General features: G+C 36.8%; 1 protein-coding gene across 4 annotated transcripts; it reads left to right on the forward strand.

Moving 5' to 3' along the window:
* The first annotated feature begins 606 nt into the window (after window positions 1-606).
* On the forward strand, window positions 607-18366 carry LOC149708731 (putative ATP-dependent RNA helicase TDRD12). Of its 4 annotated transcripts, none has more exons than XM_089864260.1 (25): window positions 607-889; window positions 1175-1270; window positions 1421-1576; window positions 1632-1720; window positions 2821-2868; window positions 2936-3055; window positions 3123-3178; window positions 4302-4457; window positions 4526-4608; window positions 4848-5852; window positions 6891-7375; window positions 8692-8827; window positions 8912-9100; window positions 9998-10132; window positions 10198-10350; window positions 10932-12050; window positions 12793-13035; window positions 13111-13288; window positions 13863-14109; window positions 14177-14447; window positions 16054-16212; window positions 16286-16602; window positions 16673-16835; window positions 17931-18003; window positions 18131-18366. In XM_089864260.1, exons 2-25 carry the CDS (start codon window positions 1184-1186, stop codon window positions 18217-18219), a joined length of 5757 nt encoding a protein of 1918 aa, XP_089720386.1. In that variant the 5' UTR covers window positions 607-889; window positions 1175-1183; the 3' UTR covers window positions 18220-18366. The 4 variants fall into 4 exon arrangements, with proteins under 4 accessions (XP_089720386.1, XP_089720384.1, XP_089720383.1 ...); XM_089864258.1 differs by having other exon boundaries at window positions 1182-1270; window positions 13860-14109; XM_089864257.1 differs by having other exon boundaries at window positions 608-889; window positions 13860-14109.
* Window positions 18367-19869: the final 1503 nt, after the last annotated feature.

Here is a 19869-nt window from a genome sequence, read left to right on the forward strand (position 1 = left end):
TTTGCCTTCCTTTCTACAACCACAGCCCACTCGATCACGCTTTGGCATCTTTTTTAAATCCTGAAGTTTTTCGTCTCTTGCCAGCACGCACAAAGCTAGGTTAGATAGAGACCTAGCTTTGCGCGTGCTGACAACAGATGCAGTCATCATTCACAGCGTGGGAAATGAGGCGATGACACGGGGCAAATGACCAGTTTAAAAATTGCCTGCTCCAGTTTAAAAATAAAATCGGAGGGGCTTCAGTGGTCCTGGTCCACGAGAGACGAGACCACTAAGAAAATTCAAGGATTACCAGAGTCTTGACATTAACTCAAATATTTTATTTATAAATTTCATTAGTTTAGCAGACGACGCACCCTGGTCAATGGTCACGGACCAGGCCAGGGGGGGTCACTGACATAATGCCCAGTTTTAAAAAAATCCTTATTTACCACCCTGGTCGTTCGAGATAGTTTAGTTTTACTTTTGGTTTCTTCTGCTCTTTCAATTGGGACAAACGCTTCATGGTGCTGAAGTTTTTAAAAGCAATCTGCCACCATGGAGCAATATTTATGGTTACATACAGTAATTATTGCATTCTTCGAGCAACTTTACTTTTTACTCCAATACTAATACTCTATGGAAAATGAGTATGGAAAAGTGAAAACTGTCTGCTAGTCTGTCTACTCCTAGAAATAACGGTCGCATTGTACTACTGCAGTAAAGGCGCGGCGTCTGGCGTGACGGTTCCCGCCATATTTGGTGTTAACAGTTAAAAGCCTTTGTTCTCTGTTATTGTTGAATAGTTTGAAACTCAGCATGGAAAAATAATTTTATAAAACCGGTAAAGGTATTAGGTATACTTGAGTTCATCAGCCAGTCCAAAAATCTGCATTTTTTGAATTTGACGGTGAGCACGTGTCAATAATTTCGCGGAATTTCTAGAAGTTTGTGTTTAAATTAAAGCAAAGCGCGGCGGGTCACGTGGTTCCCGTACAAGTTGACTTTCCCCTTGTACTCCAGTTTTGGCGGGATTTATAAGTGCACGTATAAATCCCGCCAACAAATATCTCCTACCTTCGCCAAGCCAAAACTGGAGTTCGTAAGGAAAGTCAACTTGTAGGGGAACCACGTAACCCGCCGCGCTTTGCTTTAATACTTAAAATTTTCAATTATTTCAAATTATTGAATATAGATTATAGAAATGGCAGAGAATGTCAAAAAAGCCATAGAAGGGAGTGGAAGTACTCAACTTCATTGTTTAGCAAAGCATTATGTTACTGTAATTAAGGTTAGATTAGAACAATATTAAAATAGAGTAATGGCAGTTTCCCAGCTTTGACAGTATTATGGTCTATGGACAAATAACATGGGGTGCCATTAGTCTATTCAATAATATATAGCATAGATTAATTAACTATAATATTTTAAACAATGGTAGATAATTGATCCAGTAACATTCATAGTAAGAGAAACCCCTGATCCATCAATGTCAAAGAGTGCCCGAGATTTTTTGAATTTGGAACAACATATTCTTAGCCGTTTCGATGAATGCGATATTGTACCTCAAAATTTTATTATTCCTCTGAAAGGAACTGTACGTAGCAAAATGTAATAGTGCTAGAATAAATTAAGAAATCCTCCATTTTTAGCATGTTCTAATTAAACCAAATAATGGAAAGCTTTGGTATCGGGGACGAGTTGAAAGTCTTTTTGAAACATCAAAGGGAACCATGATCAAGTAATTAATTTATAATAGAGTAATGGCAGTCTCTCAGCTTTGACTGCATTAGGGTCTATGGGAAAATAACATGGGGTGCCACTAGCAGGGAGCCCACCGGTCCTATAATTCCTATAAATCCCAATATTTTTGAACCAGTCCTATAATATCCTACAATTTCATGAAAGGTCCTATAATATCCTATATTTTTGACATAGTCCAAGTTTTCCTATAGTTTAGCATCAAATTTATCAAAATTTAGCTGTTTTTATTGATATGACATTTGAATAGACACCGAAATTGCGGAGCTCGCTTACTATTTTTTATCTATCTATCTATATCTATATAAATCAAAGTCCTGACTGACTGACTGACAGACTGACTGATAATCAACGCCCAGCCCAAACCGCTTGCCCTAGAAGGCTGAAAATTTGCAGGAACGTTACTCTTAAGTAGTAGGCGCGTACTAAGAAAGATTTTTCCAATCCGCCGCCATCTTAAAAAATGGCGCCCAGAAATATAAAAACTTCTCTATGCCACAAAGTCCGCGCGTTTCAACCGATTTCGCAAATATTTGGCACGTATTCTTTAACCTATAGACGGGATGAATGGTCTTTTGGGTTCGATTTGTTGCCATCTTTTAAAATGGCGGCCAAAAACTTAAAAACCCTTCTTTATGGAATAATGTCCGCGTGAAAAGTAATAAAAAATGTTCCGACGGGCTGACGGACTGTGCCGAGTGCCTTCGCTCCTAGGGTGCTAAAAAAATATTAGTCATCAGTAAAATCTACCCATTCTTTATATCATTTTAGATGGAAGTTATAATTACACGCGAGCGACGCCGTGGGTAACAGCTAGTTTCTATTATATTTAAGTAAAATCCAATTAGTTTTTTTTCTTTTTTGAGATTTTTCTACATAGTTTAAGCCCCAAAATTGTATTAAATATGAGCATTTTTAGTCCTATATTTTCCTATAAAAACACATTTTTTCTCCTATAAAATCCTATAATCCCGGGAAAAAATTCCTATTTTTCCTATAAGGAATTGAAATTTCAGAGTGGGCTCCCTGCACTAGTCTATTAAATTATGTATCGAATTTTTAACAATTAATTTCTTTCAGCGTTTATTTGTTGGATTATGGCACAACTGAAACTGTGTCCTCAAAGGCGTACGTTTTCTCGATTTAATTAAAATTAATTCACATTAAATTATATCAAGAAAAGTTAAAATTTCAGGATAAGAATAGCTGATGATGATAAGGTGTTTAAAGTTCCATTTCAAGCCTTTGAGTTTGTCTTATCAGCGTTAAAGCCATTAAGTTTGCAATTTGGAGATAACATGATTATGAGGCGCGGGTAATGAATAGTTACAGTTGAAATTTAATAGTTTTAATTAATTTAAATTACACTTAAATAATTTCAGGAAAGCCCAAAAATGGGATACTGCAGCTGAAACATTTGTCCGGGAATTTTTATCCAGTAAGGTTATAAGAAAATAATTAGTCCTGTGCAAGCACAAATTTTGGACTCGATTAACCTTTTGTGAGGACTCGCGAGTACAAAAAGTTATATTTGAGGACTCGCGAGTACAAAGAAAAATTATATTTGAGGAGTCGCTGGACTCGCGAGTACAAGAAAAATTATATTTGAGGATTCGCTGGACGCGCGAGTACGGAAAAATTATATTTGAGGACGCGCGAGTACGAAAAAATTATATTTGAGGACGCGCGAGTACAAAAAAAAATTATATTTGAGGACGCGCGAGTACAAAAAAAATTATATTTGAGGACGCGCGAGTACAAAAAAAAATTATATTTGAGGACGCGCGAGTACAAAAAAATTATGTTTGAGGACGCGCGAGTACAAAAAAAAAATTATATTTGAGGACGCGCGAGTACAAAAAAAATTATATTTGAGGACGCGCGAGTACAAAAAAAAATTATATTTGAGGACGCGCGAGTACAAAAAAAATTATATTTGAGGACGCGCGAGTACAAAAAAAATTATATTTGAGGACGCGCGAGTACAAAAAAAATTATATTTGAGGACGCGCGAGTACGAAAAAATTATATTTGAGGACGCGCGAGTACGAAAAAATTATATTTGAGGACGCGCGAGTACAAAAAAAAATTATATTTGAGGACGCGCGAGTACAAAATAATTATATTTGAGGACTCGCGAGTACAAAAAAAATTATATTTGAGGACGCGCGAGTACGAAAAAATTATATTTGAGGACGCGCGAGTACAAAAAAATTATATTTGAGGACGCGCGAGTACAAAAAAATTATATTTGAGGACGCGCGAGTACAAAAATTATATTTGAGGACGCGCGAGTACAAAAAAAAATTATATTTGAGGACGCGCGAGTACAAAAAAAAATTATATTTGAGGACGCGCGAGTACAAAAAAAAATTATATTTGAGGACGCGCGAGTACAAAAAAAAATTATATTTGAGGACGCGCGAGTACAAAATAATTATATTTGAGGACTCGCGAGTACAAAAAAGTTATATTTGACGACTCGCACCTAAAAATTGGCGCTCGCACACCTCTAAAAATAATTGATCACAATTAATTAACACCATTTTCCATTGTCTTAGAGTCAACTACTGTTCCTATTCAAATCACCCAATTTGATGAGAATGGAAAATTCTATGGAAACATGTATTCCATAGACGATGAAGAAATTTGTTTAAACGTCGAATTAGTCGATCATTCTTATGCTTGGCTTGATGAGGAACTTATTCCCTCTAATGGTACGTTAAGTATCTATCATCTTTTGGTAGAATTTTCTATAATATTCTAGATTACAATGGTTCTATAGAGAATTCCAATATCGGGAACGAAAACGTTGGTCTTGGAAACACGCCTGACAGAGTGACAAATTGGCTTTCAGCCATTGAACAAGTAAGAAAAAACATTCGTAGGCCTAGAGCAAAGTCGTGATGTAGTTTTAGTTAACCCTGACAAAGGCTTAATGTTCGAGTTCAGAAAATATTCTAACATTTAAAAATAAACATTCGTAGAGCAAAGTCGTGACGTAGTTTTAGTTTAGCCTGACAAAGGCTTAATGTTCGAGTTCAGAAAATATTCTAACATTTAAAAAATTGGTGTTTAAAACAAACACGTGACTTAAAATATTTCAGAGTAGTATACAGCCAGATGTAAAAGACAGTATTACATCAAACGCTTCATTATCAAGAAGACCAAGCCCCGCCCCTTTTTCTTGCGGGGATTCTAACGTTCCCAGAGAATTGTCCCCTACTCCAGTTTTAAATCAATCTTTGCCTCATAGTCTCAGTATTGGTCGCCGAAAATTGTTGAACAAATTGTCAATGCAAAGCATGGCTCAGAGTCAGGAACGGATCGTTTCAAGCTTGGGTGATAATGAGAAACAGCAGAGTCGCTGCCAAAGTCCACAAGATGGCGTTGAAGCTGGAGAGAATCTAAATACTATGGAAGCTAAGGGTCCGTCAACTATGGAAGCTAAGGGTCCGTCAGCTATGGAAGCTAAGGGTCCGTCAACTATGGAAGCTAAGGGTCCGTCAACTATGGAAGCTAAGGGTCCGTCAACTATGGAAGCTAAGGGTCCGTCAACTATGGTAGCTAAGGGTCCGTCAACTATGGTAGCTAAGGGTCCGTCAACTATGGAAGCTAAGGGTCCGTCAACTATGGAAGCTAAGGGTCCGTCAACTATGGTAGCTAAGGGTCCGTCAACTATGGTAGCTAAGGGTCCGTCAACTATGGAAGCTAAGGGTCCGTCAGCTATGGAAGCTAAGGGTCCGTCAACTATGGAAGCTAAGGGTCCGTCAGCTATGGAAGCTAAGGGTCCGTCAGCTATGGAAGCTAAGGGTCCGTCAACTATGGAAGCTAAGGGTCCGTCAACTATGGAAGCTAAGGGTCCATCAACTATGGAGAAACATATTGATTCTAGCCCTGTCAAAAGTCCAAAAACCAATGTTCCTATTTTAAAAGTGCCTTACGCTTCGCCATTTCAAAAACCGTCTTTCATGGTGCCAAAACATGGCTTTGGTCGTGGGGGTGTCGCTCAATATTTTGCCCCTGTCAAGCTACCAGAAAGTTTTACCACTTTTAATGAAAATGTAAATAACGTAGAGCAACTCAAAGATGACAAAGAAGAATGGGAAAACGTAAGATATTAAGTTTACCTACTTGGTATAGGCATTTTCATTCGTATCAAGGTGTCCTTTCTTTAGTATATTATTTCATTGTTAAATAAATTACATTTTTCAAAGCTTGGTTATCGCTTTCACAATAAAGTTTGTGAAATCGTCAGTAGTGTGCGAGTCCCGTTTTTTTTTTTCGGTTTTCGAGCCGAGTCCGAGTCCCGTTTTTTTTACGGTTTTCGAGCCGAGTCCGAGTCCCGTTTTTTCGGTTTTCGAGCCGAGTCCGAGTCCCGTTTTTTCGGTTTTCGAGCCGAGTCCGAGTCCCGTTTTTTCGGTTTTCGAGCCGAGTCCGAGTCCCGTTTTTATGGGTTTTCGAGCCGAGTCCGAGTCCCGTTTTTTTTTTCGGTTTTCGAGCCGAGTCCGAGTCCCGTTTTTTTTCGGTTTTCGAGCCGAGTCCGAGTCCCGTTTTTTTTTCGGTTTTCGAGCCGAGTCCGAGTCCCGTTTTTTCGGTTTTCGAGCAGAGTCCGAGTCCCGTTTATTTTTCGGTTTTCGAGCCGAGTCCAAGTCCCGTTTTTATGGGTTTTCGAGCCGAGTCCGAGTCCCGTTTTTATGGGTTTCCGAGCCGAGTCCGAGTCCCGTTTTTATGGGTTTTCGAGCCGAATCAGAGTCCTGTTTTTATGGGTTTTCGAGCCGAGTCCGAGTCCCGTTTTTATGGGTTTTCGAGCCGAGTCCGAGTCCCGTTTTTATGGGTTTTCGAGCCGAATCCGAGTCCCGTTTTTATGGGTTTTCGAGCCGAGTCCGAGTCCCGTTTTTTCGGTTTCGAGCAGAGCCAAGTCCACGTATCATAAAGAATTTCATATGTTGTTATCGAGTCGAGTACTCAGCTCGATACTCGAACTTAATGAGTACTCGCACACTACTGGAAATAATCCCTTTCTATCGCGCATTGATTTGAACACCTTAGTTTTTATTCAATAAACTACCAAGTATCGTTTGTGAAATTTTCGGCAAACTATATTAGTCACTTAAGACGTGTTTTTTTTATTGCGCGTTTGAAATTAGGGTTCCGTTTCAAGTGGAAGTATTTCAACTGTTAATAATGATTCAGAAAGACTTTCTTCTCAAAATAGTTCTCGTAGTTCGCGTGGTGTTCCCATTGACAAATACTTGGAACTTTCTAAAAAATGTCAGAAATCTCGGAATGTTAGTGATAAGTTAGAAAATGACGGTGTCAAAATTTCTCGGAAGCCATCTTTAGTTGAATCGTCAGCGGTAGGTTTTTCAAGATACGACAAATATACGCAATTGAAAGGATCGAAAAGTGATGAAAACACGGAAATTTCGAAGAAATCGGGAAATCTTGACCCGGCCTTATTGAAACCATTGCCACCTAATCTGACGCGTCGAGTTGCTTCAGATAGTTTTGTAAATGTTGATAAAAAGAACGACTTTGATATTGCAAGTGAAATTGAACAATCGGACATTCAGTCCTTTTTTCGTAAAAACGTTCAGTTTTCAACTGATAATACTTACCAAACCAATCGAAGGTAAATGATAAGTCTTAAATGGAGGGTGAAGTAGAAAATCAAGCGATTTTTTATCGATTCTTCTACTAATTAAAAGACCAGTCTGCATATGGAATTCTTCCGAATGATTTTAAAATTCAAATTAGGTTCAGATTTTAAGGATAATTTTAAAGAAGGACCTCCGACCAATCGCGTAACGCCCTGGCTTTTTATTAACAAAATTCTCGTGGCACGCTCCATGTCTGCGCCACGATTGTCACGTCGCTCGCAAATTTTATCAAATCTCATTCGACACGGAACATGCCACGAGAATTTTGTTAACAAAAAGGCAGGGCGTTACGCGATTGGTCGGAGGTCCTTATTTAAATTATCCTTAAAATCTGAACCTAATTTGACTTTTTAAATCATTCGGAAGTATTTCCTGAATGTTTCACTATGCAGAATGATCTTATAATTTGAAGAAGAATCGATAAAAAATTACTTGATTTTCTACTTCACCCTCCCTTTAAAGGAAAATACAGGTAGCATAACGTTATACCCCAAAAGAACGACCTTTTTCTAAATATAAAAGGAAAAGTAATAAATGATATCTTATTGCAAAATAATTAGCATTTAATTAGTCTTAATAACGAGGGCTACTGCGTCTGCTAGCCAGAACCTCTTACCTCTACGGGATTGGTTGAATTCTCACAGGCCGTAAGGGTTAGGTGCATGGGTTCGATTTAGCAGACATCACTAAAGCAATGGCGGATGGCGCAGTAGTCCTCGTTTTTAAGACTAATTAAATTCTAATTATTTTGTGATAAAAGAATTTTTTTCGGAAAATACCGTTCTTTTAAGGTATAATGTTACGTTACCTGAATAATTCCTTTAAAGGGAGGGTGAAGTAGAAAATCAAGTGATTTTTTTATCGATTCTTCTACTAAATATAAGACCAGTCTGCATAGTAAAACACTCAGGAAATACTTCCGAATGATTTTAAAATTCAAATTAGGTTCTGATTTTAAAGATAATTTGAAATAAGCCCCTCCGATCAATCGCGTAACGCCCTGCCTTTTTACTAACAAAATTCTCGTGGCACGTTCCGTGTCGAATGAAATTTAGCACGAGATTTGATAAAATTCGCGCGCGACGTGATATTCGTGGCGCGAGACATGGAACGTGCCAAGAGAATTTTGTTAATTAATAAAAAGGCAGGGCGTATTTCCTGAATGTTTCACTATGCAGACTGGTCTTATAATTAGTAGAAGAATCGATAAAAAATCACTTGATTTTCTACTTCACCCTCCCTTTAAAAACATTTATTTACCGAACTTGCAATTGTTTTTTTCTTCAAGTTCAATGTCTACTTTTGATAACGTTAACAATGACAAAGCAAAATCATCACCTACACGTATTATAACTTATGGATCGAATCCACCCAAACCTTTAGAGAAAATCGAAGAATACTGTTTCGAAGAGCCAATTGTTCGAGTAAAACAAATTGATTTAATTACTATTAATTCCCAGAGCTATTCCTTATTATAAAATTTATTTTATTGTGTATTAATTATTTAGTCATTGGAAAATGCGGGTATAAAAATTCCAACTGAACTACAGACTTATTTATGGCCAGCTGTTCAAAGAAGTCGAAGTTGCGTAGCTGTTGGTTTAAAAAATTCAGGGAAAAGTGCGGGTTACATTATACCTATTTTAAATCAAATCCGGCAGACCGAAGAGTACAAATACTTACCCGATGGGCCAGGGGTTGGTGACGATTAACTTAAAGGGTCTGTAAAGAAGATATTGGCGGGTGGGTAGAAATTATTTGAAATACGTCACAGGCACGTGACTGAGAAAAGGCGTGGTTAAAAGAAGCTTAGTTGGTTTTATTTCGAAAACTACCACTTAAGGGAATTGGCGCTGCAATCTCATTATTTGAAATACGTCACAGGCACGTGACTGAGAAAAGGCGTGGTTAAAAGAAGCTTAGTTGGTTTTATTTCGAAAACTACCACTTAAGGGAATTGGCGCTGCAATCTCATTATTTGAAATACGTCACAGGCACGTGACTGAGAAAAGGCGTGGTTAAAAGAAGCTTAGTTGGTTTTATTTCGAAAACTACCACTTAAGGGAATTGGCGAGCTGCAATCTCGCGAAAAAAAAAAAAAGCCGGGAGTGTGGCGCACTCCTGTAAGCCAAGCTTCTGGGCGGCAAAGTTTGAGGGAATACGACACATGTCGGCGATCCTACCCTATAGGTGCCGACTGTCCCGTGTCCGCCGGAGGTGACTTACCCCAATTCCACCTTCCGTCACCTCCCAAGTAAACCTCATTTCCTTCCCTGCTTCTTCACATACGACCTAGCGGCCCCCGTCAGTGCTGGGCCGCGTAGGGTCTCCCGCTCAACTCTTCCTGGTGCTCAAGGCCTAACGGCTAAGCACTAGTGTTAGTAGGTGGAAAAAAAAAAAAAAAAAATCTCGCGAAAACCAATGACTAGGTGTCCAGTTCTACTCCATTTGGAGTCTTTGTAACTTGGCGTCACGTGGTGCTTGTGACGTATTTTAAAAAAAATTAACCCACCCGCCGATGCTTTCTTTGCAGTCCCTTTAATAATATTAATGAAGAAAACGCGCTAATTGGCATTAATTAATTAATTTCGCAGCCAATTGTAATTGTCTTATGCACTGATTGGAAATCTTGTCAGGAAGTACAAGCTCAATTTAATATGTTTGGAACATTTAGGCAACGAAATTATATAACTACTCTTCATGGCGGGGATAAAATTGAAGATAAAATCGTTAGTTTAAATATATTAATCATATATTAATTAATTAGCTCAGAAGGTAATGTTGTATAATATAGGTTGATCTGCTGAAAGGTTACACTGTTCTTGTAGCGACACCGTCCATGATTACGAAACTAATTGATAGTGACACTGGTATTGACATTATTGACCGTTGTTGCCATCTTATATTAGAAGAAGCCAATTATCTGATTGAAATATTTCTAAAAGACGTTCGTATTAGAAATTGTTCACTTTATTAATTAAAGGGAGGGTGAAGTGGAAAATCAAGTGATTTTTTTATCGATTCTTTTACTAATTATAAGACCAGTCTGCATAGTGAAACATTCGGGAAATATCTCCGAAAGATTTTAAAATTCAATTAGGTTCAGATTTTAAGGATAATTTTAAATAAGACCCTCCGACCAATCGCGTAACGCCCTGCCTTTTTATTAATAAAATTATCGTGGCACGTTCCGTGTCGAATGAAATTTATCACGAGATTTGATAAAATTCGCGCCCGATGTGACAATCGTGGAGCGAGACACGGAGCGTGCCACGAGAATTTTGTTAATAAAAAGGCAGGATGTTACGCGATTGGTCGGAGGGGCTTATTTCAAATTATTCTTAAAATCGGAACCTAATTTGAATTTTAAAATCATTCGGAGACTGTATTTCCTGAATGTTTCACTATGCAGACTGGTCTTATAATTAGAAGAAGAATCGATAAAAAATCACTTGATTTTCCATTTCACCCTCCCTTTAAGCGAACATTAATTACAATTTTATTTTATTTTTTACTCATAATTTTCAGTTGCTGAAAATTATTAGTGAATTTAAAAGGGCAGTTACTCATAGAGGCGAAGAGGCAACAACAATTTATCAAATTATCGTTTGTACAACTTCATGGTCACGTGGTGTCAAATCCTTCGTTAAATTGATGCCCAATCCCTTGCTATATTTTTCCATATTTTTGGAAGCCGCTATATATTCCGAAATTAAATTTCACATTCAAATAACGGAATTGAATCAAGAACACGCGGCAATTTTAGCAATTCTTCGTAATGCTCCGACTCGCAATACAGTCATTTGCGCATCTGATTATGAAAAAGTTCAAAGGCTAGGAAATTTATTAAAGCTGAATTCCCACGAATGTTTAATGGTGCATGAAAAAATGGTTATTTACGAAATGGAGGATATCAAACATCAATGGAACATGTCCGCCGCTTCTAAGAATAACCCGATAATCGTGATATCCGATGCAATTTTACATTTGTTAAATATCACCAACGCCGAGTGCCTTATTCATTACAATGTTCCTGATGTATCGAAATTACAATTCAGTAATCGGTTTAGTTGCCTTCAAGACGTTATCAAGTCCAACGAAAGTGAAATGAAAATGGAAATGGAAACATCGGGATCGGGAAAAAAGGATGGCGTATCACATGTCATTATAAATAACGTCAACTGTCATCAGTGTTACGAATTAAAACGGATCATGAAGAGCTTAAAGTATCCAATTTCAACGAAACTACGCGATTTGGCTGAGAAGGAACTCCTTACCAGGGAATTATGCCACAATCTTTTAGCGTTTGGAAATTGTGACGTGAAAGATTTTTGTAGACTTCGTCACAAATTTTTCGCGGAAATAGATCAACCTCTTCCGCAATATCCTCATTTTGGAATTATTAAAATTCTTGTTAAATTCGTTGTCAATGCTGGTCTTTTCTACGCAAATATTTTGAGTCATCAAGACTCGGAAACCGGAGATGTTGTAACCCGATCTCGGGACCAATTTGCCGATTTGAATTTTAAATTGCAAGATCATTTTCAAAATTTCAAAATTAAAGAAATGGTTAGCAATCCTGTTGTTGGTGATTTATGCGCCGTAAGAATCGTTGGTGGTTCATATTGTCGAGTTAAAATAACAAAGGTAATGCAACGTGTTACGTTGAGCTAAAGCCAACTTGGGAAGGGGGGGAGGGGTTGTTCATATGCCTTTAGTTTCTGCTCATTTCCAAGCAAGTGTTTCAATTAAAAAATTTCAAGACTTTACAAACCGAAAGACAACATTTCAAAGATTACAACAAAATTGTGAAAAACTTTTATTTTTGAAATTACATAAAGTTAAATGACATTAAATTAAAAGTTACTAATTCCAATATATCTTGTCTTTCCGTCGTTTAAATTGCATAAAATTTTGCATAAACGCGCATTTACACCTACGCTAGTGGTTAATCGAGACAGTTTTGGAAAATGTCAATTATTTAACTAATTAAGTCAGTAATTAAATTAATTTATTCGCTTAATTAGTTAAATAATTGACATTTTGCAAAAGTGTCTCGATTAACCACTAGCGTAGGTATAAATGCGCGTGTATGCAAAATTTTATGCAATTTAAACGACGGAAAGACAAGATATATTGGAATTAGTAACTTTAAATTTAATGTCATTTAACTTAATGTAATTTCAAAAATAAAAGTTTTTCACAATTTTGTTGTAATCTTTGAAATGTTGTCTTTCAGTTTGTAAAGTCTTGAAATTTTTTATTTGAAACACTTGCTTGGAAATGAGCAGAAACTAAAGGCATATGAACAACCCCTCCCCCCTGCCCAAGTTGGCTTTAGCTCGACCTTAAAAGGGAAATGTCGGGTATACCTTAATTCTTTATAAAGGTGCATCCTGTAAAGAAGGGCTTGACGCAAAAAGTTGAAGTATTCTCAATTGATTATGGATGGACTAGAACAGCGGAATTAGGCGATGTTTTCGTTTTACCAAAGAGTTTTTCTTCATTTCTACCTCAAGCCGTTAAGATAAGGATTTGTAAGGTGAAACCCATTGATGGTAGTAATCTGTGGACGGCTCAAGCTGATACTTACGTTAGCGAACTTATCAGTAACCGTACATTGATTGGCAAGGTACTTAAGCAATGAACTTTCGGAGTTGACGTACGTTGGACAAATCATTTTTACTCATCTTAAATAAATTTGTAGGTTGTCATGTCGTTGAGAGATTGCATTTATGTCACGAATTTGGGGACGCGTTCCGATTTTAACTCGTCACTCGTAATGAGACTCAAGTCCCAAAATTTGGCAATTGCAAATCCAAATCATATTGAACTGTTGCAAAAAATGTGCGATGGTGTTATATCGTGGAAGAAAAGTCCCATTGGTAAACTAAAACTTCTTTCGCAAACTTTATTTTAAAGGGAGGGTGAAGTAGAAAATCAAGTGATTTTTTATCGATTCTTCTACTAATTATAAGAGCAGCCTGCATAGTGAAACATTCAGGAAATACTTCCCAATGATTTTAAAATTCAAATTAGGTTCTGATTTTAAAGATAATTTGAAATAAGCCCCTCCGACCAATCGCGTAACGCCCTGCCTTTTTATTAACAAAATTCTCGTGGCACGTTCCGTTTTGAATGAAATTAAGCACGAGATTTGATAAAATTCGCGCGCGACGTGATAATCGTGGCACGAGACATGGAGCGTGCCACGAGAATTTTGTTAACAAAAAGGCAGGGCGTTACGCGATTGGTCGGAGGACCTTATTTAAAATTATCCTTAAAATCTGAACCCAATTTGAATTTTAAAATCATTCCGAAGTATTTCCTGAATGTTTCACTATGCAGACTGGACTTATAATTAGTAGAAGAATCGATAAAAAATCACTTGATTTTCTACTTCACCCTCCCTTTAAAGAGTTTATGAAAACAATGCTAAATTTATAATAATTTTAGAAGTTCAGACAATACCATTTTCGATGTTTATCACTTACGAATCCTTTGAATCCAACTCTGTTAACGAAGTATTCGTGACTTCAGTGCAATCCCCTAATCTCTTCTACGCGGTTCCTTCCCAAAACTTCTCAGGAAAACTGACAGATCTGAATAACTTGATAAATAAACTGTGTCTAGAACAAAAGCTTAAGAAAGCTGTATCAATCAAAAAAGATGATGTTGTTATTGCGCCATTAAACTCCGAAGGACGGTAAATAACCTATAACCTCTTAAAAAAGGTACACATTGTCCAATATAACTTTTTTTTTCCCAATAAGCAGGTGGTACCGAGCTCGCATTACGCAAGTATACGAAGATATGGTTCAACTTTATTTTCTTGATTTTGGTGATAACGGTTCCGCTGTTTTTAATGATGTGTATGAAATGCCGCCTGATATTGTACAAGATTTACCGTTCCAAGCTGTTAAATGTTCTCTCGCTGGTGTAAAAGCGGCGAATGGACAATGGAGCGAGTTAGCTATTGACTCATTTTGTGATATGACCCGAGAAGACGACGATGATGATATTTACCGCCCGCTATTACTCAAGGTATGAAAAATACACGTGTGCGATTCCTAATTTTTAGGTTACGAGTCCAAGTGGGAGTAGCAGGGTTCATACAAACCTGGAAAACAGGGAAAACCTGGAATAATCAGGGAAATAAATAGTTGACAAAAACCTCAGGGAAAACTCAGGGAAATTTAGAATTTTTAGTAAAATTCAGGGAAATTTACGTCAAACAGGGGCCAAGTAATTAAGCAAAAAGGGAAGTATATGGGGAAAAAACCTGGAAATCTCAGGGAAATTTCCTGTATATGGGGAAATTAGAAAAAACCTGGAAATCTCAGGGAAATTTCCTGTATATGGGGAAATTCAAAAAAATCTGGAATTCTCAGGGAAATTTCCTGTATATGGGGAAATTCAAAAAAATCTGGAATTCTCAGGGAAATTTCCTGTATATGGGGAAATTCAAAAAAATCTGGAAATCTCAGGGAAATTTCCTGTATATGGGGAAATTAAAAAAAACCTGGAAATCTCAGGGAAATTTCCTGTATATGGGGAAATTCAAAAAAATCTGGAATTCTCAGGGAAATTTCCTGTATATGGGGAAATTCAAAAAAATATGGAAATCTCAGGGAAATTTCCTGTATATGGGGAAGTTCAAAAAAAATCTGGAAATCTCAGGGAAATTTCCTGTATAAGGGGAAATTCAAAAAAATATGGAAATCTCAGGGAAATTTCCTGTATATGGGGAAGTTCAAAAAAAATCTGGAAATCTCAGGGAAATTTCCTGTATATGGGGAAATTCAAAAAATATGGAAATTTCCTGTATATGGGGAAATTCAAAAAAATCTGGAAATCTCAGGGAAATTTCCTGTATATGGGGAAATTCAAAAAAACCTGGAAATCTCAGGGAAATTTCCTGTATATGGGGAAATTCAAAAAAACCTGGAAATCTCAGGGAAATTTCCTGTATATGGGGAAATTCAAAAAAACCTGGAAATCTCAGGGATATTTCCTGTATATGGGGAAATTCAAAAAAATCTGGAAATCTCAGGGAAATTTCCTGTATATGGGGAAATTCAAAAAACCTGGAACTCTCAGGGAAATTTCCTGTATATGGGGAAATTCAAAAAAATCTGGAAATCTCAGGGAAATTTCCTGTATATGGGGAAATTCAAAAAAATCTGGAAATCTCAGGGAAATTTCCTATATATGGGGAAATTCAAAAAAATCTGGAAATCTCAGGGAAATTTCCTGTATATGGGGAAATTAAAAAAAATCTGGAAATCTCAGGGAAATTTCCTGTATATGGGGAAATTAAAAAAAATCTGGAAATCTCAGGGAAATTTCCTGTATATGGGGAAACTCAAAAAAATCTGGAAATCTCAGGGAAATTTCCTGTATATGGGGAAATTCAAAAAAACCTGGAAATCTCAGGGAAATTTGTTTTCCAAAAGCTGTATGAACCCTGGAGTAGTGGAAGACTGGACTCGCCGAATCCTTGAGTCCAATTACACAGTACTCGCGAGTCCTCAAAATCCAAAATTGTTAATCGAGTCCAATGCGAGTCCAAGGACTCGGACTCGTACAGTCCTAATAAAAAATTATTCAAATATTTGCTAGTAACATATGTTATGAACTCAATTTTCAGGTTGTTCAAACGACCATGGATGATCATCCGTGCTCTGTAACGTTACACTTTATTGAGAATGATGCCTCATTAGGATTGGAGTTAGTGAAACGAAGATTGGCTAAAGACATGAATAGCAAAGATTTGAAGGATACCACGCTTAATATTGATGACAAAAATGTAACTATGAAAAACAGTCATCGATCTTATTTAATCAAGCGTTAACAAAAATGAATTACGACAATGTACGTAGGACTCTGGAGAAGAAAGTGACTTATTATCAGAGACTGACAAACTCAACTTGGAATTTGAGAATAATGCATTCCTTGAATGGGCAGGAATGGATAAAGAAATAATTGAAAGATTGCGTGGTTATAATCAAGGTTTAGAGCCTAAATCTGTTGAAAACGGACATTCTACGTTAAACCCAATACGTCAATTAACCACTGATGGAAAACACTATCCCAAGACAACGTGGTTTCAGACTGATGAACTAGTAATAGTTCACATTGAACTTCCATCATGTTCTGATTATTCAGCTGAAATTTCAGAGAAGTTCATATCCTTTCAGTATGTACTGCCCAAAATGTTTTTCAGCGCTGCAATAGCTTAGCTTAAAAACAAATTATAATAATTTTAGAACAATTCACGGAAATAAATTCTACGACTTTAATGAAGATTTATTTGATGATGTCGATGCTGGATCCAGTAGCATTGAAAGTCTTCCAGAAAAAGTCAAATTTAAGTTGGGGAAATGTAACGTAGGTCAAAAATGGCCAAGATTGACAAAATCAACTGATAAGGTATTAGATTTCAGGGTTCATACAAACCTGGAAAAGCTGGAATTGTCTGGGAAATATATAGTTGACAAAAACCTCAGGGAAAACTCGGGGAAATTTCGAATTTTTAGTAAAATTCAGGGAAAATCAGGAAAATTTAGAATTTTTAGTAAAATTCAGGGAAATCAGGGAAATTTAGAATTTTTAGTAAAATTCAAGGAAATCAGGGAAATTTAGAATTTTTAGTACAATTCAGGGAAATCAGGGAAATTTAGAATTTTTAGTAAAATTCAAGGAAATCAGGGAAATTTAGAATTTTTAGTAAAATTCAGGGAAATTTAGAATTTTTAGTAAAATTCAGGGAAATTTAGAATTTTTAGTAAAATTCAGGGAAATTTAGAATTTTTAGTAAAATTCAGGGAAATTTAGAATTTTTAGTAAAATTCAGGGAAATTTAGAATTTTAGTAAAATTCAGGGAAATTTAGAATTTTTAGTAAAATTCAGGGAAATTTAGAATTTTAGTAAAATTCAGGGAAATCAGGGAATTTTTTTTAGTAAAATTCAGGGAAATCAGGGAAATTTAGAATTTTTAGTAAAATTCAGGGAAATCAGGGAAATTTAGAATTTTTAGTAAAATTCAGGGAAATCAGGGAAATTTAGAATTTTTAGTAAAATTCAGGGAAATCAGGGAATTTTTTTAGTAAAATTCAGGGAAATCAGGGAAATTTAGAATTTTTAGTAAAATTCAGGGAAATCAGGGAAATTTACGTCAAACAGGGGCCGAGTAATTAAGCAAAATGTTCATAAACATTCCCTCCATAGGATTGACATTACACAATACTTTGGAGGCTCATAACTCTGGTTATATTAGAGATACGGGGATGTCCTTTGATTATGTAATAGTCCTATTTGCCCCCACCCACCTCTTTCGTTAACATTTGCTCCATAGGATACTCCATATACGGGAAAAACCTGGAAAATTCAGGGAAGTATATGGGGAAAAACCTGGAAATCTCAGAGAAAACAAATTTGTTTTCCAAAAGTTGTATGAACCCTGAATTAAACTACAGTTTTGCATTTCTAATTTGTGGCGGTAATAATATTTTAATTATTTGTAGAAGTGGTACATAAAGCTTCATGTGGATCATCTTGAGTGCGATGATGACACAAAAGTAGTTTGCCGTCCTCCAGGTCAGTCTTAGTGGTTAGACTTAGCATGTAACCAAGTAATGATAGGCTTAGATTGGGTTGTCATCTTCGTAAAACTATTTTTGAAAGCTAATTAATTAATTTAATTTTTTTCCGATTCTAAAATCAGTGAGAGATTCGTATATCAGGCACTATGATGATTCAAGTTCATCTGATGGGGATGATAATGATCCTCTTTTGGATATTGAAGATCTTTAAGTGTGGTGGGTTCGGGGAAACATCTTTTTTCCACGAGCTTTTGATACTCGAGTTATTTTTCTGTATTCTAATGTAAAATGTATAATCGCCTGAATATCAGGTGATTCAATTTAGTGTTAAAATAAAACAATAAATGTGTTTCTCTAATTGGCTCCTGAAATTCAAACGGTCGAGTCGGTTTGGCTCTGTTTCCTTTCTGATGTTGAGAATGGGCACCTTCTTAAGAAACGTCATAGGGTAAGGGCATGGCCAACTTAGATTACCGGTGGTAGAAGGGCTGCCAGCTTCACCCAAGCCCCATGTTAAGAAACGACTAACAAAATCGCCCCTAGTTCCGACTTTCGCCGTTAGGTGCGCTACCAGCCCAGTTTTCCTCCTAATGCTTTTTCTATGGGAAAAAAAATTCGGAAGTGGACTCGGTTTTGGATCATTTTTAATATATTTACCGATTTTTTTCGTGGCCGAGTTCCAAATGAGAAGTCAAGTAAGTTCTAGTCTATATTTTGAGACCAATTTCATAATTTTCCCTCCGTTATTTGACGAATAACCAACATTCAAAGTTGGGGTTGTTTTTAAGGCGGAGAAATGCGCCGTTTAGAGTTAAGCCTCGGTCTTGAAGGAAGTTTACATTACAACCAAGGCTTAGGTTTTCCGATAAGTTTAATTTATCCGCCTTAAAAACAACCCCAACTTTGAATGTTGATTATTCGTCAAATAACGGACGGAAAATTATGAAATAGGTCTCAAAATATAGATTAGAACTTATTTGACTTCTCATTTAAAACTGGGCCACGAAAAAAATCGGTAAATATATTAAAAATGCTCCAAAACCGAGTCCACTTCCAATTTTTTTTCCCATAGAAAAGCATTAAGAGGAAAACTGGGTTGGTAGCGCACCTAACGGCGAAAGTTGGAGGAACTAGGGCGATTTTGCTAGTCGTTTTTTAACATGGGGCTCGGGTGAAGTTGGCAAGCCTTCTACCACCGGTAATCTAAGTTGGCCATGGTAAGAGAAAGGGTGGGAAAACAAGTATTAAGATGGCTGTCATGAGACTTTATACCCATGCAGGGTTGGAAATAAGACAGGTTTACAAGTCCAAAACCAGTTTATTAATTGCTCGGACCAGTTTAACGTATCATATATGACAAGCAATAGGCCTTTCTGAAAAAAAAAACCCAAAGGAATCCTGGGTAAAAGGTCCGGCAGCAGTTCATTCGAATTTGTTCAATTCTAGCAGCAGCCAATCAAAACAAAGTACGCTTTCTGTCTAAGATTTAACGTCATAGTCGTATTTTTGTACTTTCGAGTTTATAGTTCTTGTTAGTTATTATTTATACTTAATTTTGTAAAATATATATTTATAACAGTTAAAAAAAGCCGTTAACCCTAACTATATCCCGATAATCCAGCACCAGATGGCGCTTGCTGTCGTATCAGTGACGTTTATCCGCTTGATATGCGCGTGCGCGGGACCTTTGAAACAAGATGCCCCGGGCTCAGACTTTTTCGGAAAGGCCTATTTTTGCAGAACAAACTTCTACCATGGAGGAAGGATACGAGCTATGGGCTCTATACGAGAGGCCAACTAATAGGCTAGCGAGAAGCCAAAAAGGGACACTGTGGCGCCGCCAAACGGCGAGTAAAGTAAC

This window comes from Phalangium opilio, unplaced genomic scaffold (genome assembly GCF_054372755.1).
Source record: "Phalangium opilio isolate 3A_F unplaced genomic scaffold, DU_Popi_V2 ptg000013l_1, whole genome shotgun sequence".
Classification (NCBI taxonomy): domain Eukaryota; kingdom Metazoa; phylum Arthropoda; class Arachnida; order Opiliones; family Phalangiidae; genus Phalangium; species Phalangium opilio.